The sequence below is a fragment of the Procambarus clarkii genome, chromosome 74, assembly GCF_040958095.1.
Source record: "Procambarus clarkii isolate CNS0578487 chromosome 74, FALCON_Pclarkii_2.0, whole genome shotgun sequence".
Classification (NCBI taxonomy): Eukaryota; Metazoa; Arthropoda; class Malacostraca; order Decapoda; family Cambaridae; genus Procambarus; species Procambarus clarkii.
Genome location: NC_091223.1, coordinates 16108601 through 16126525, shown reverse-complemented (window position 1 = coordinate 16126525; position 17925 = coordinate 16108601). Strand labels below are relative to the sequence as shown.

Genomic DNA, 17925 nt, shown 5'->3' with positions numbered 1-17925 from the left:
TTGGTACACTAGTTAGTGTTCACCTTGGTACACACTAGTGTTCACCATGGTACACTAGTGTTCACCTTGGTACACTAGTTAGTGTTCACATTGGTACACTAGTGTTCACCTTGGTACACTAGTGTTCACCTTGGTACACTAGTGTTCACCTTGGTACACTAGTGTTCACCTTGGTACACTAGTGTTCACCTTGGTACACTAGTGTTCACCTTGGTACACTAGTGTTCACCTTGGTACACTAGTTAGTGTTCACCTTGGTACACTAGTGTTCACCTTGGTACACTAGTGTTCACCTTGGTACACTAGTGTTCACCTTGGTACACTAGTTAGTGTTCACCTTGGTACACTAGTGTTCACCTTGGTACACTAGTGTTCACCTTGGAACACTAGTGTTCACCTTGGTACACTAGTGTTCACCTTGGTACAATGGTTAGTGTTCACCTTGGTACACTAGTTAGTGTTCACCATGGTACACTAGTGTTCACCTTGGTACACTAGTGTTCACCTTGGTACACTAGTGTTCACCTTGGTACAATGGTTTGTGTTCACCTTGGTACACACTAGTGTTCACCATGGTACACTAGTGTTCACCTTGGTACACTAGTTAGTGTTCACATTGGTACACTAGTGTTCACCTTGGTACACACTAGTGTTCACCTTGGTACACTAGTGTTCACCTTGGTACACTAGTTAGTGTTCACCTTGGTACACTAGTGTTCACCATGGTACACTAGTGTTCACCTTGGTACACTAGTGTTCACCTTGGTACACTAGTGTTCACCTTGGTACACTAGTTAGTGTTCACATTGGTACACTAGTTAGTGTTCACCTTGGTACACTAGTGTTCACCATGGTACACTAGTGTTCACCTTGGTACACTAGTGTTCACCTTGGTACACTAGTTAGTGTTCACCTTGGTACACTAGTTAGTGTTCACCTTGGTACACTAGTTAGTGTTCACCTTGGTACACTAGTGTTCACCTTGGTACACTAGTGTTCACCTTGGTACACTAGTGTTCACCTTGGTACACTAGTTAGTGTTCACCTTGGTACACTAGTGTTCACCTTGGTACACTAGTGTTCACCTTGGTACACTAGTGTTCACCTTGGTACACTAGTTAGTGTTCACCTTGGTACACTAGTTAGTGTTCACCTTGGTACACTAGTTAGTGTTCACCTTGGTACACTAGTGTTCACCATGGTACACTAGTGTTCACCTTGGTACACTAGTGTTCACCTTGGTACACTAGTTAGTGTTCACCTTGGTACACTAGTTAGTGTTCACCTTGGTACACTAGTGTTCACCTTGGTACACTAGTTAGTGTTCACCTTGGTACACTAGTGTTCACCTTGGTACACTAGTGTTCACCATGGTACACTAGTGTTCACCTTGGTACACTAGTGTTCACCTTGGTACACTAGTGTTCACCTTGGTACACTAGTGTTCACCTTGGTACACTAGTGTTCACCTTGGTACACTAGTGTTCACCTTGGTACACTAGTGTTCACCTTGGTACACTAGTGTTCACCTTGGTACACTAGTGTTCACCTTGGTGCACTAGTGTTCACCTTGGTACACTAGTGTTCACCTTGGTACACTAGTGTTCACCATGGTACACTAGTGTTCACCTTGGTGCACTAGTGTTCACCTTGGTACACTAGTGTTCACCTTGGTACACTAGTGTTCACCTTGGTACACTAGTGTTCACCTTGGTGCACTAGTGTTCACCTTGGTACACTAGTGTTCACCTTGGTACACTAGTGTTCACCTTGGTACACTAGTGTTCACCTTGGTACACTAGTGTTCACCTTGGTGCACTAGTGTTCACCTTGGTGCACTAGTGTTCACCTTGGTACACTAGTGTTCACCTTGGTACACTAGTGTTCACCTTGGTACACTAGTGTTGTACGAATGCCAACTCCATTCACAATTTCAAAAGTACATATGATAAAGAGAAATTAATATGTAGTTACATATCATATAGATATGTAGAGAAATTAATATGTAGTCACACTAGTTTCGGCCCATGTAATCCTGCCCGAAACTCTTATATATGTGCTTCTTAGGGGCTTAGCAACAATGTAACCCATCTTGAGGTTATCTTGAGATGATTTCGGGGCTTTAGTGTCCCCGCGGCCCGGTCCTCGACCAGGCCTCCACCCCCAGGAAGCAACCCGTGACAGCTGACTAACACCCAGGTACCTATTTTACTGCTAGGTAACAGCTCGTTAAGAAAGACAATAACATTGTTTTGAAGCAGAATTTTTTGTGTTCATTATCGAGAGCTTGTGTTCATTATGAACAATTATTGTTCAGTATGAAGGTTTATTGCAGAACATAACTTGGTGTTCATTATAGAGCATAACTAGTTGTTCATTATAGAACATAATTAGGTATTCATTATAGAACAACTAGGTGTTCATTATAGAACACAACCAGGTGTTCATCACAGAACACAACTAAGTGTTCATTACAGAACACAACTAAGTGTTCATTACAGAACACAACCAGGTGTTCATTACAGAACACAAAGTGTTCATTACAGAACACAACTAAGTGTTCATCACAGAACACAACCAGGTGTTCATCACAGAACACAACCAAGTGTTCATCACAGAACACAACCAGGTGTTCACCACAGAACACAACTAAGTGTTCATCACAGAACACAACCAGGTGTTCACAGAACATAACTAAGTGTTCATCACAGAACACAACTAGTGTTTATCAAAGTGTTCACTTTAGTACAGTACTAGACCAAGTACTTTTATAGCACAGAATTAGGGCTATTCATTTTAGCATTTAACTAGGCATACTATTTTTTTTTAGCACAGAACTAGATATAGTTATTTTGTTTTAGCACAGAACTAGCTCCAATGTTCGTTATTGCAATCATAGGCTCAGAAATCTTCTTAAGATACCTGGTTGATGGGGTTCTGGGAGTTCTTCTACTCCCCAAGCCCGGCCCGAGGCCAGGCTCGACTTGTGAGAGTTTGGTCCACCAGGCTGTTGCTTGGAGCGGCCCGCAGGCCCACATACCCACCACAGCCCGGGTGGTCCGGCACTCCTTGATAGGCCTAGCCTTTTACTCTAGAACACACCCGGAGTTTGATGTAACATCCGACATCCTAGAGTGATTGAACCGAATAGAGTGCATCAGAATGTATTATTAAAATGTTGAATAGAAACATTATCTTTCATTTTTATAAGTCACTTGTCATGATTCTTTGACAATTGATATAAAAGCCTCGTCTGGTTTTAGCACGCTCATTATCAAGGTATATATATATATATGGAAGGATATACAAATGCACAGGTATAAAAATATTGCTATAATTCAGAAATATATGATCATATCTGAAGTTTATAATAATAATATAGGGATCTCCTCCCCCCCCACACAGATGGGAGGGGGGAAAAACGCCCCCGAAGACTGTTGTAAATATGGAAACATCTCAACAGATAATAACAACTTAACGTATAGGTTCTTAAGGCACGATCAAGTTTATATCACTGCACGCCCCCTCAAGCTGGCTGGCGTCTATCTCTCTGTCTCTCTGTCTGTCTGACGACACACGCTGCGCCCCACACACACACACATACACGTACACTGAAGGGGCTGTGTCTCTGCATCATTCCCGACCGTTTACACAGACGTTGGCTTGAAGGAGATGGAAGAGGTTCTTGCACTTTCCATAAAGTCTACTGCAGAAGATGGATAGATTCATTCCAGGTCTTAAGAGATCCTACTGGAGCTGATGGATGCATTCCTGCACCTTCCGGAGATCTGCAGACTACTGCAGAAGGTAAGAAGGGTCGTTGGAGCTCCCGTAGAGATAATAAACATGTACTCTATATAACGCAGGTTTAGCAATAAAGTTGTCTTCAGCAAATCTCCCATTCAGATCACTTGTCCCAAGCGCTTGTGCTTGGGAGAGGAACACACGGGGAGTGGCGTCCTGCGGAACCCCTCAATACCAGGACCTCGTTCAGATGTTGCCCGTCAATGCAACATTCTCCCAGCCACATTTCGTGAAATGACACACACACATACACACACCATTGTATTTGTTAAGGCGTGAAAGCAACGCGAAGAAGGTTGGGGGTGTAGATGGGGTGTCGTGGTGTGTAAGGTCCGCTTGAGGAACAGCTAGCTGCTTGCAGAAGCCCCCAGCACCTGTACACAACAGTCCAGGCCAGGTGCGAACGAGACAGCAGTACACAAGATATAATTTTTTTTACTTTCAATACACTTTCACTGCTGCAGTGGTGGTGTATCACACAGGAAGAAGGAAGGAAATGGGGGAGAAAAAAACAGGTATTTTACGATCGTTCACCATCAGAGCATCACAACACCCAGGGGTAACGACCTTCACTTATTGCACATCTGTAGCGTCACCACCACCAGCCGCGTCATCACTTCTCGCGCCTGTGTTTCCCTTGTTCAGTCACCAAAGTAACCACACGGCGTCAGAGTACATGTGAGGTGGTGTGGCGGGTGTCTCCAGCAGGAGACAGCCAGGGCGCAGCCCTCCTCCTCCTCCTGCTGCTGCTGCTGCTGCTCCAGGGCAGCAGGAGCCGCCGCCCAGGTCGCTGCACACGCCCGTGAAGAATAATACTGAGGTAACTTGTGGGGCTGAGCGACCTAGAGGTCGGTGGCAGCTAGCGGGGGGCGCGGCGGCCCCCCTGGTCGGTGGTGGTCGTGTCAGGGGGGGCGGCGCAGCGGTTACTCCCACGTCAACATCACAGACTAATAAAACATTACTGGCCGGCCACCAAAGAGTTCTGGCCGACACGCACAATATTGCACAGGGCGAGTCGTGGCCGTCCCTGGCGCTGCCACGGCACTGCTGCCCAGCACGCACACACACACATGGCACGGGTCACTAGGGGGGGCAGGAAGGGTAATGAGGGGTATGAGGAAGAAGGGACGGGGGGTCGAGGGGGGGGGTATATATCACAACTACTACCGACTGCTGGAGGCGGAGCGGAGGAGGTACTGCATCACCTCATACTTGCCTCGCCAGCACGCCAGGTGCAGCGGCGAGAACCCGTCGCGGTTGGTGAGGTGGAGCGACGCGCCGTGCGCCACCAGCACCTTGATCACCTCCAGGTTACCGTCCATACACGACTGCGTCAGCGCCGTCTGCCCGTCCGCGGTGAAGCCGTTAATCTGCACCAGCTGCGAGTACCGCGTCAGGATCCGCTTCAGTTCGCGCGGGTCGCCGTCCTGCACGGCCCGCACGAACTCCGCCTGACACCCGAACTGCTCCACTCCAGGATAGCCGGAGTCGGGTGGGAACTGGAAGGCGAAGTCGGGAGAGGCCGAGCGCTGGTAGCCCGGACTGGCGGGGCAGCTGTAGGCGGGGGAGGCGCCCCCGGTGCTCTCGGAGCCGCTACTGCTACTGCTGCTGCTGGTGGTGCTGTAGGCGGGGCTGTGCGCCGTGTAGGCGGGGGAATAGATCCGCTGGTCGTCGTAGGGGTCGGTAAGGGGCGCAGGAGAGGGCTGCGGCGAGGACTCTCCCGCGGACATGATGGAGTCCGGCGAGGAAGGCGCGTCATCAGAACACACGGAGCTGGCGCGTTCCACCTTCATATCTCTGGCGATGGGACTGTTTTTTTTATTTTTTTACTGGTGGTCCCTGGAGACTCGTCAGGCGCGGCACATGTGAGCTCAGCGAGACTCGGGATGGGTGCTAGAGCTCGCGGCGGGCGCTGGGGACTGACTGGCCGCTGCGTCTGTGTCTGGCCAGTGTGGCGCGCGGCCGGTGCTGCGCCCTGGTGGCCGACCCGCGCACCACCACGTGGGAAAAACTGGCGGCAGCGTGAGAACGGTGTCAGCCCCGACACCCGCCCCGTACCCGCCCGCCCCGTACCCGCCATACCCGCCCCGTACCCGCCATACCAGCCCCGTACCCGCCATACCCGCCCCGGACCGCCATACCAGCCCCGTACCCGCCATACCCGCCCGCCCCGTACCCGCCCGCCCCATACCCGCCCGCCCCGTACCCGCCATACCCGCCCGCCCCGTACCCGCCATACCCGCCCGCCCCGTACCCGCCATACCCGCCCGCCCCGTACCCGCCATACCCGCCCGCCCCGTACCCGCCCGCCCCGTACCCGCCATACCCGCCCGCCCCGTACCCGCCCGCCCCGTACCCGCCATACCCGCCCCGTACCCGCCATACCCGCCCCGGACCGCCATACCAGCCCCGTACCCGCCATACCCGCCCCGGACCGCCATACCAGCCCCGTACCCGCCATACCCGCCCGCCCCGTACCCGCCATACCCGCCCGCCCCGTACCCGCCATACCCGCCCGCCCCGTACCCGCCATACCCGCCCGCCCCGTACCCGCCATACCCGCCCGCCCCGTACCCGCCATACCCGCCCCGTAACCGCCATACCCGCCCGCCCCGTACCCGCCATACCCGCCCCGTACCCGCCATACCCGCCCGCCCCGTACCTCCATACCCGTCCCGTACCCGCCATACCCGCCCGCCCCGTAACCCCATACCCGCCCCGTACCTCCATACCCGCCCCGTACCCGCCATACCCGCCCGCCCCGTACCCCCATACCCGCCCCGTACCTCCATACCCGCCCGGCCCGTACCGCCGTACCCGCCCCGTACCGCCATACCTGCCCGCCCCCGTACCCGCCCGCCCCGTACCGCCGTACCCGCCCCGTACCGCCATATCCGCCCGCCCCGTACCCGCCATACCCGCCCGCCCCGTACCCGCCCGCCCCGTACCGCCGTACCCGCCCCGTTCCGCCATATCCGCCCGCCCCGTACCCGCCATACCCGCCCGCCCCGTACCGCCATATCCGCCCGCCCCGTACCCGCCATACCCGCCCGCCCCGTACCCACCATACCCCCCCGTCCCCCATACCCGCCCGCCCAGTACCCGTCATACCCGCCTACGCTAATTCATTAGACCGTGACCGAAAATCTTGCTCGATCCCACCCTCCCCCCCCCATGCCCAACCCCCTACGCCGTGCCCACCCGTCAACTATGCGGGGCCTGACGGCTGAGTGGACAGCGCTCGGGATTCGTAGTCCTAAAGTTCCGGGTTCAATCCCCGGTGGAGGCGGAAACAAATAGGCAAAGTGTCTTTCACCCAGATGTTCCTATTCACCTAGCAGTAAATAGGTACCTGGGAGTTAGACAGCTGCTACGGGCTGCTTCCTGGAGGGGGGGGGGGTGTAACAAAAAGGAGGCCTGGTTGAGGACCGGGCCGCGGGGACGCTAAGCCCCGAAATCGCTCACTGTGACCGGCCGCCCACTCTAAATGTGTGGCCACGTCTGTGGTAGAAAAAAACCCGCTGAGTCGCAGTAGAATTTTATGTAAACGGCGAAAACTTACATAAAAAAACTACACATGAATTACATAACAGTCACAATAATAACCCAACACACATACATTACAGGCACACATTACAGGCACACATTACAGGCACACATTACAGGCACACATTACAGCCACACATTACAGGCACACATTACAGGCACACATTACAGGCACACATTACAGCCACACATTACAGGCACACATTACAGGCACACATTACAGGCACACATTACAGGCACACATTACAGGCACACATACATCGGCGGCATATGCAAGATTGGCCAACATAAGAACTCCCTTTAGAAACTTGTGTAAGGAATCGTTCAGGACCTTGTATACCACTTATGTCAGACCAATCCAGGAGTATGCAGCTCCAGCCTGGAGTCCATACCTAGTTAAACACAAGACAAAGTTAGAGAAGATTCAGCGGTATGCCGCCAGGCTCGTCCTGGAACTGAGAGGTATGAGCTACGAGGAAAGGCTATGGGAGCTAAACCTCACGTCCCTGGAGAACAGAAGAGTAAGGGGAGACATGATAACCACCTACAAAATTCTCAGGGTGAATTGACATGGTGGACAAAGACAAACTATTTAGCACGAGTGGGACACGAACAAGGGGACACAGGTGGAAACTTAGTATCCAAATGAACCACAGAGACGTTAGAAATATTTTGTTCAGTGTGAGAGTAGTTAACAGGTGGAATGCATTAGACAGTGATGTGGTGGAGGCTGACTCCATACACAGTTTCAAGTGTAGATATGATAGAGCCCAGTAGGCTCAGGAACCTGTACACCAGTTGATTGACAGTCAAGAGGCGGGGCCCAAGAGCCGAAGTTCTATAACCGAGTCAAATAGTTTCGCGAGTCACGACACTGCAAAACGTTGTTGAATAATAAGCAGTTTATACACTAGTCAGAGGGAGCCTAGCTCATCAGGGAGTCACTATCTTGAGGTTATCTTGAGATGATTTCGGGGCTTTAGTGTCCCCGTGGCCCGGTCCTCGACCAGGCCGCGGGGACACTAAAGTACATAAATCACTGAGTACATAAATCAAATAATTTGTTTAATAATGTGTTTACAGCAATAGTTCCAGAACTATCAGAGGAGAACATAGCACCTCGACTGTTCTTTGGAATGGGAACAAATACAGAGTATATTAGAGATGATGTTTGGATATTATCCCGTTTTCCGTTCAGCAAACATTTTAACGTTCCCAGGATAGTATCAGTGACGTTCTTCACGTGTAGTTGTGTTCTAGGAGAGGAGGATTGTGCTCCAAGAGGAGAGGATTGTGTTCTTGGAGGAGAGGATTGTGATCTTGGAGGAGAGGATTGTGCTCCAGGAGGAGAGGATTGTGCTCTTGGAGGAGAGGATTGTGCTCTCGATGGTAGCAACAATTTACGCGTGAGGTATATTGAAGATTGCCGGCAACTTACTCTACTGTGACGGGTCGCTTACTCTACTGTGACGGGTCGCTTAATCTACTGTGACGGGTCGCTTAATCTACTGTGACGGGTCGCTTACTCTACTGTGACGGGCCGCTTACTCTACTGTGACGGGCCGCTTACTCTACTGTGACGGGCCGCTTACTCTACTGTGACGGGTCGCTTAATCTACTGTGACGGGTCGCTTACTCTACTGTGACGGGCCGCTTACTCTACTGTGACGGGTCGCTTACTCTACTGTGACGGGCCGCTTACTCTACTGTGACGGGCCGCTTACTCTACTGTGACGGGCCGCTTACTCTACTGTGACGGGTCGCTTACTCTACTGTGACGGGTCGCTTACTCTACTGTGACGGGCCGCTTACTCTACTGTGACGGGTCGCTTACTCTACTGTGACGGGCCGCTTACTCTACTGTGACGGGTCGCTTACTCTACTGTGACGGGTCGCTTACTCTACTGTGACGGGTCGCTTACTCTACTGTGACGGGTCGCTTACTCTACTGTGACGGGCCGCTTACTCTACTGTGACGGGCCGCTTACTCTACTGTGACGGGCCGCTTACTCTACTGTGACGGGCCGCTTACTCTACTGTGACGGGCCGCTTACTCTACTGTGACGGGCCGCTTACTCTACTGTGACGGGTCGCTTACTCTACTGTGACGGGCCGCTTACTCTACTGTGACGGGCCGCTTACTCTACTGTGACGGGCCGCTTACTCTACTGTGACGGGCCGCTTACTCTACTGTGACGGGTCGCTTACTCTACTGTGACGGGCCGCTTACTCTACTGTGACGGGTCGCTTACTCTACTGTGACGGGCCGCTTACTCTACTGTGACGGGCCGCTTACTCTACTGTGACGGGCCGCTTACTCTACTGTGACGGGCCGCTTACTCTACTGTGACGGGCCGCTTACTCTACTGTGACGGGCCGCTTACTCTACTGTGACGGGCCGCTTACTCTACTGTGACGGGCCGCTTACTCTACTGTGACGGGCCGCTTACTCTACTGTGACGGGCCGCTTACTCTACTGTGACGGGCCGCTTACTCTACTGTGACGGGCCGCTTACTCTACTGTGACGGGTCGCTTACTCTACTGTGACGGGCCGCTTACTCTACTGTGACGGGCCGCTTACTCTACTGTGACGGGCCGCTTACTCTACTGTGACGGGCCGCTTACTCTACTGTGACGGGCCGCTTACTCTACTGTGACGGGCCGCTTACTCTACTGTGACGGGCCGCTTACTCTACTGTGAGCTCTTCTTCAATCGCAAATTGTAAAAAAAAACGCAATATGATAATATCCACAAGAATGAATAAAGTAAAATGCAGAGCTCCCAGAATGTGTTCATTAAAAATAATACCAGCAGGTTATAGTAGGTTATTTATAGTATATTATAATAGCAGGTTATTTAACTATAAGCTACGGGGGTATATAATGCAGCTGATGCCATCTATCCGCAGAAAATTGCACTATCAACAGGCCCTTAACAGCAGGCCTTAAGATACAGCTGATGCCATCTATTAGGATAAAAATACACTATCAGGCGCACGTAACAGCTGATGCCATCTGTTGGGATAAAATTACACTATCAACAACAACAGGCGCACGTAACAGGTGATGCCATCTGTTGGGAGAACATCGAACTGTGAACAGGCCAACAGCAGCCCATAAGGCTGGTCCTTGTGCTGAAGAGAGAGCATTCCCGCGCTTGGATTTCATTGGTAGAAACTCTTTGTTGACATTCTCACGACAGCCAATCACAGCAAGGGGATTAGCTAAATGCTGCACCACTCAATAATACATCTGTGTACAGCACACCAACCCCGCTTCTGTCACAACATTAATCTACCCCAAAAATTTGAACTTTTCAACCATTTAAAATGTGTCAATTGAGTGATAATTTAATACTGTAATTTAATAAATATGGGGATAAAAGAATGGCTTGGCAACCTGACCTGTGACGTCATCAGTGAGGGCGGGGCTTTGAAACGAGAGAGAGAGAGAGAGAGAGAGAGAGAGAGAGAGAGAGAGAGAGAGAGAGAGAGAGAGAGAGAGAGAGAGAGAGAGAGAGAGAGAGAGAGAGAGAAAAGAGAAAGAGAGAGAAAGAGAGAGAGAGAGAGCGCAATCCCACAACAGTTGCCCAACTCCCCAAAAAATCTATTGCTAGGTGAACAGAGGCATTAAAGGAAAGAAAACGCCCTCCAAACATTTATATCCTGCCTAACTGAACTCGAGACATTGAGGCTACACTGCCTGCTGCCTTACAACTCCTTATTCTCTCCAGAAGTATTTTAAATGCTTCGAGAATTCCTGGTTCGAATCCCGGGCGGGACAGAAATGGTTGGGCGCGCTTCTTATCGCCTAGGAATGCGAGGCTGGCTAACATCAGAGCAGTCATCAGAAACCTGTGTAAGGAATCCTTCAGAACCTTGTATACCACATATGTAAGACCAATCCTGGAGTATGCGGCCCCAGCATGGAGCCCGTACCTTGTCAAGCACAAGGCGAAGCTGAACAAAGTTCAGAGGTATGCCACTAGACTAGTCCCAGAACTAAGAGGCATGAGTTACGAGGAAAGGCTGCGGGAATGCACCTTACGACACTGGAAGACAGAAGGGTAAGGGGAGACATGATCACAACCTACAAAACTCTCAGAGGAATTGACAGGGTAGATAAAGATAAACTGTTTAACACTGGTGGGACGCGAACAAGGGGACACAGGTGGAAACTGAGTACCCAAATGAGTCACAGAGACGTAAGAAAGAACTTTTTCAGTGTCAGAATAGTTAACGGATGGAATGCATTAGGCAGTGATGTGGTGGAGGCTGACTCCATACACAGTTTCAAATGTAGATATGATAGAGCCCAGTAGGCTCAGGAACCTGTACACCAGTTGATTGACAGTTGAGAGCCGGGACCAAAGAGCCAGAGCTCAACCCCCGCAACTAGGTGAGTACCTAATGCACCTGTTCACCTAGCAGTGAACAGGTGGCCCAGGAGTTAAGTTAGCTTGTTGTGGAGTTGCATCCAGGGGAGAGTCAGTAATTCGACCCTGGGCGGGGACCTCGATATCAGCGTAACATGTACTGTATATATAAACTGGCTGCCTGTCCCCCTACACAATCAATTATTAAAATATTTATCAAAGACGGGATCATTAAACATGTCCCCACAATCCTTTAAGTCCCCCCCATTAAACTTGTTAATAAAGAAAATGGTATCCCCGTTTTCTATATTTTTTTTCAGTTACAGTGGAACCAGAACAAAAGTAAATTAAATGAATACGATAAATAAGTTATTATTTTACGTTAAGTGCATTAATTCAGCGTAATTAATCCATTTAGCATATTGTTATTCAAATTAATAACCAACTTGTTCCCAACACAAACTTACCTTAGTACAAGACGACAATGATACCTATAAGGAATACACGAAGCTGATAAATCCAAATAATAACTTAAGTAATAAGACTATTATAATTACAACGATCGACAATAAGGACTAAATAAAAAATTACAATTAAACTCCTAAATATTCAAAGATTCTATGCAAGTACAAATTAAATCAATCCTTGTTTACTTACCCATGTAAATAGATAAAAAACATTATAAAGAAACTCAAATATTATAAAATAATACATGCACAATTTGTATATTTAGTATCATATTTAAACAGATAATTATAAAACACATCCTACCTCAAAAAAAAGAGCACCAAACATCTAAATCATGGGAAACTAAACAATTAAATAACACGATGGCGCTGTTGGTGATTCAAGTCGTACAGGGGGGAAGTAACCTTTGATAAATTCCGTCCTCCTAATTGCGACGTTCAATTAGGAGGATGGGTTGTTTAACCAGCGATTACCTGACGATTATTTGGTGTGTGTGTGTGTGAGCCTATTTATCTTCGTAACCTGAAGCCCCACCTAACCATCACAGCCAGGCTGATCCAGTATCAGAAAACTTTTCCAGCAGAAACAACCTTTTTGCAGTTTTGACTTCAAAGTTTATGCACATACAGGAAGCTAAACGATAATGATACGATAATATTTATTTATACAAAAATATACAATGAATATGTTACAAAGCTTATATTCGCAATAAAATATTTTTTGTTTTATATTAGAAAAAAAAATCAATATTTTCTCCTGTCATTTCAGGAAAGTCTTGAAATATAATAATGTTATATTACTGTCGCTTATTCCTTTGGCTAAATTAATTACATTTGCAGATTTTATATTAATTAAATAATTATGGGCCTTCATTAACAATGTTGTTAGGAAGATAATTGATGCTAATTAATATGCTATTTCTTAATATACAATTTAATTGTTATTGAATGTTCATAATACTACAGTGTAATCTCAGGGATATACACAGAGGTATACCTCATTTATCGCTGAGGAAATATGCACTCAGTTTACCCAGTTTACTTAGTCCAAGACTATATATTCAGAGCTAAAATAAACTTGCTGATTGGCTGAGTAATAATATTTATGTCTTATTTTGACATCAGTGTCCTCTGGGCAAGATTTTTTTTTCCAGGATTAATGTAACTTATGGAGAAGGTCACAGTCAGCAGCGGTACAAACGTCCTTTCACAGGTCAATTATTCCTGTCGGTACTTAATTTATCAAGAGATGAATGTAAAAAGTCAAGAATATTTATAATACAACCTAATACGCCAAAAATTATATTAGAGGAAATGTTTGGTGAAATGTTAAAAAATGGACTCTTGGACCCCTAAAAGTGTTCGTTTTGTACTATTCACTTTATAAAGTTAGAGGGAAAAAAGCTAAAGCCAAATTTAGACACTCGTAGGCCTACGAGTGCTTATTAGGCCTAGGATAGGCTTGGTTAGGCTCTTTGGCTACGTGTCTGTATTCAGTGTCATTTGGGCTAATTCAATAATACATAACTTGAGTGTTTGGGGGGTCAAACAGTATGTTATTTTTGGGGGTTAAATCATGTTATGTTTAGCTATTATTTAAAGTTGGTGATTTTAAAAGTTTATAAAATATTCAAGATAACGTGTAAGGTATTGGTCAGTAGTTGTCGACGTGGGTAAGATTTTCAGCTATATGGAGTAGACCTAATCAGGCTTTCTCAAGAACACCAGGGAGGACTGATGTGTTTCCAAGAACGCGGGTTCAATCCCATTAAATAACCTCAATATTTTATCAAGGCCTAGTTTTTATATTATATATATATATATATATATATATATATATATATATATATATATATATATATATATATATATATATATATATATATATATATATATATATATATATATATATATATATATATATATATATATATATATATATATATATATATATATATATATTCATTGTATACATTAAAATTGGGATTTCAGATTTGGTGGGCAGCTTTTGGTTTAAGTAAACTAATTAAAGAAAAAACAAATTCCTCCATGAGAGAAAGATATATAAAATACTGGAATGCTTATCGGCATGAACATAATACTTATTCAGAACATCAGTATTCATCGAAGGGCCGTTCATAATGGCTGCCGTATCTTACGAACTGTGTTAGTAGTGGGTATGGCGACGTACCGTGACTGTGGGTGCGTGTCGTAGATTATCAGTCAGTACGTCAGGAGGGTGACGTAGGGGGGACAATACGTCATGAGAGTGACGTAGGGGGACAGTACATCAGGAGGAAAGGATTGGGGGGGTTGTTGTGTCAGCTGAGAGAGGCGGTCGTCAGCTGGTGTGGCTCCGTGGAACTTGTGTGATCTCAAGCGATTTCTTATCCTGCTGGACCTGCAAGTCCAGGACTTCCAGCACCACCTGGCGAACCTGGAAGACCAGAACCTCCTGGGGCTCCTCGACTTCCTGGGGCTCCTCGTCCTCCTGGGGCTCCTCGACTTCCCGGGGCCCCTCGTCCTCCTGGTGGACCGCGACCTCCCGGCGCCCCCCGACCTCCTGGGGCACCGGGAGTTCCTGGGACACCTGGTGCTCCTGGGAGCCCTGGACTTCCTGGAGCTCCTTGGCCTCCAGGGGCCCCTTGGCCTCCAGGGGCCCCTCGACCTCCTGGGGCCCCTCGACCTCCTGGGGCTCCTTGGCCTCCTCGGCCACCGGGAGCTCCTTGGCTTCCATGTCCACCATGGTCTCCAGGTGGGCCCATCAGTCCTGCTGGAATGGCTGGACTTCCAGGCATAAAACTACCCAAGTTTTTATATATATCAGATACGTTGTCCGTTCCCAGGCTGTAAAAAAACAAACCAGTTTAGTGTTAGAAATGAGCTAAACTAATACAGGAACCCAGACTCTACTGGAACACTAAATCCTGTAGATTTAGTGTTCTAATACCCTTCTTGCTAATCCACTTGGGATTACTAGTCACGATCAAAGCAGATACCGTAGAACCTCACGGCTCCCGGCACTTGTATAGAACACGGGATCAGAGACAGGTGAGAACTTGGATTGTTGCTATTTAGTAAGCAATTATCATAACCTCTTGAGGAGTGGAGTGGGATCTTGACTTTTAACTGAATGTTGAAAGTAGTGATTTCCTGTTCTCTTCGGTCAACACGAATTCTATTGCCTCAAGTAGGACACGTTTAGTTAAGATGTCTCTTTAAATTAATTCAATAACCGGTTGGGCTTTTTAAACTTTGATGTCTTAAGCTAGTGTCTAAACGTCGTTTACTCCCTCCTTGAGTGAGTCAATGTCCTTTAATTATCAGTAAACATGTTATCATTACTTAAGTGTTCAGAGTGTGCACTATTTCACTCCTTCCTTCCTTCTTTCCCCTCTACTGTGACACCAAGAGCTTTTGAGTTACTCGAGCTGTAAAGAGCCAGGACTCTTGCCCCAAGAGTTTCCTATAAGGTGTCTTCACACAGCACGTGTAGGGATATTAAGACCTGTTTTCTCCTTTATCTCACCCCCGGTTACCCAAATCAAGATAATTATAATAATAATAATTATATAAAGAATACATAAATTTATGGTGGCAGCGTTAAAGTTCCATATAATTCTATGGTTGTTGTTTAAGGCCGGGGGGGGGGGGGGTAGTATTATAAGCTGGAACGTCTCTCACTCTCTCTCTTTCTCTTTCTCTCTCTCTCTCTCTCTCTCTCTCTCTCTCTCTCTCTCTCTCTCTCTCTCTCTCTCTCTCAAACTGTGTGCACCATTTGAATTTCCCTGATGCAGGCTGTCTTCATACGCATAATAATGCTTATAGCAATAATTTGTTGATGCTTAAGATTCTCAAGAGCCTTACCTGCCAACCAACTGGTCTCCTGTGGTCCTGGTAAAGTCTCGCTGCTTCAGCCGGTCCTCCAAGTCCCCGAGCTTCACCTGGAGGTCGTCCGCGCGGAGCTGGAACGATTCCTTGAACGTCTTCAGTTCGAGGTTGAGGTGTCCGGTGTTATTCTCAAGGGTAGACAGACGCTGGGTTAAGTGCCTCAAGGTGGAGTCTGACCCCTGGAGACCGCTCACCCTCGTCTCCAAGGCCGTTGTTCGTGAATTAGCTTCGTTTTTATTTCTGTCTAAGTTTCTCAGCCGGTCTTCGAAGGAGTTGAGTCGACTGTCCACGGCGGAGTGGCGACCGTCTAGCCTGCTAACGTCGCCTGTAATGTTGCCGAGATGCGTCTGTAGCTTTGTTATCTGAGCCTGAAGCTGCGGACCTGTAAGCAAAAATATATATCATCAACACGTGTAAGCAAACACAGCTGTTATAGCGTTATATGACAAAGAGTGCTGGGAAGACGGGACACCACGAGCGTAGCTCTCATCCTGTAACTACACTTAGGTAATTACACTTAGTTAATTACAGCTCTCATTAACACGTGTAAACAAACAGCTCTCATTAACACGTGTAAACAAACACAGCTCTCATTAACACGTGTAAAACAAACACAGCTCTCATCAACAAGTGTAAACAAACAGCTCTCATCAACACGTGTAAACAAACACAGCTCTCATCAACACGTGTAAACAAACACAGCTCTCATCAACACGTGTAAACAAACACAGCTCTCATCAACAAGTGTAAACAAACAGCTCTCATCAACACGTGTAAACAAACACAGCTCTCATCAACACGTGTAAACAAACACAGCTCTCATCAACACGTGTAAACAAACACAGCTCTCATCAACACGTGTAAACAAACACAGCTCTCATCAACAAGTGTAAACAAACAGCTCTCATCAACACGTGTAAACAAACACAGCTCTCATCAACACGTGTAAACAAACACAGCTCTCATCAACACGTGTAAACAAACACAGCTCTCATCAACACGTGTAAACAAACACAGCTCTCATCAACAAGTGTAAACAAACACAGCTCTCATCAACAAGTGTAAACAAACACAGCTCTCATCAACACGTGTAAACAAACACAGCTCTCATCAACAAGTGTAAACAAACAGCTCTCATCAACACGTGTAAACAAACACAGCTCTCATCAACACGTGTAAACAAACACAGCTCTCATCAACACGTGTAAACAAACACAGCTCTCATCAACACGTGTAAACAAACACAGCTCTCATCAACACGTGTAAACAAACACAGCTCTCATCAACACGTGTAAACAAACACAGCTCTCATCAACACGTGTAAACAAACACAGCTCTCATCAACACGTGTAAACAAACACAGCTCTCATCAACAAGTGTAAACAAACAGCTCTCATCAACACGTGTAAAACAAACACAGCTCTCATCAACACGTGTAAACAAACAGCTCTCATCAACACGTGTAAACAAACACAGCTCTCATCAACACGTGTAAACAAACACAGCTCTCATCAACACGTGTAAACAAACACAGCTCTCATCAACACGTGTAAACAAACAGCTCTCATCAACACGTGTAAACAAACAGCTCTCATCAACACGTGTAAACAAACACAGCTCTCATCAACACGTGTAAACAAACAGCTCTCATCAACACGTGTAAACAAACAGCTCTCATCAACACGTGTAAACAAACACAGCTCTCATCAACAAGTGTAAACAAACAGCTCTCATCAACACGTGTAAACAAACAGCTCTCATCAACACGTGTAAACAAACACAGCTCTCATCAACACGTGTAAACAAACAGCTCTCATCAACACGTGTAAACAAACAGCTCT

The 17925-nt window shown here is 47.4% G+C and overlaps 2 protein-coding genes across 12 annotated transcripts in view; both read right to left on the bottom strand.

Moving 5' to 3' along the window:
- Positions 1–3318: 3318 nt before the first annotated feature.
- LOC123767366 (uncharacterized) lies at positions 3319–5864 on the bottom strand. Its single transcript, XM_069313000.1, has one exon. It carries the CDS (start codon positions 5595–5597, stop codon positions 4968–4970), a length of 630 nt encoding a protein of 209 aa, XP_069169101.1. The 5' UTR covers positions 5598–5864; the 3' UTR covers positions 3319–4967.
- Positions 5865–12838: 6974 nt separating this feature from the next.
- The window catches only part of LOC123767365 (collectin-12), a 22326-nt gene continuing 17239 nt past the window's right edge, over positions 12839–17925 (bottom strand). For all 11 annotated transcript variants that reach the window (XM_045757011.2, XM_045757016.2, XM_045757015.2 and 8 more), the window contains 2 exons: positions 16061–16466; positions 12839–15040 (listed from right to left, as the gene is read on the bottom strand). In XM_045757011.2, the coding sequence (XP_045612967.2) occupies positions 14581–15040; positions 16061–16466 (866 nt within the window). In that variant the 3' untranslated portion in view covers positions 12839–14580. The remainder of the gene's footprint in view (positions 15041–16060; positions 16467–17925) is intronic.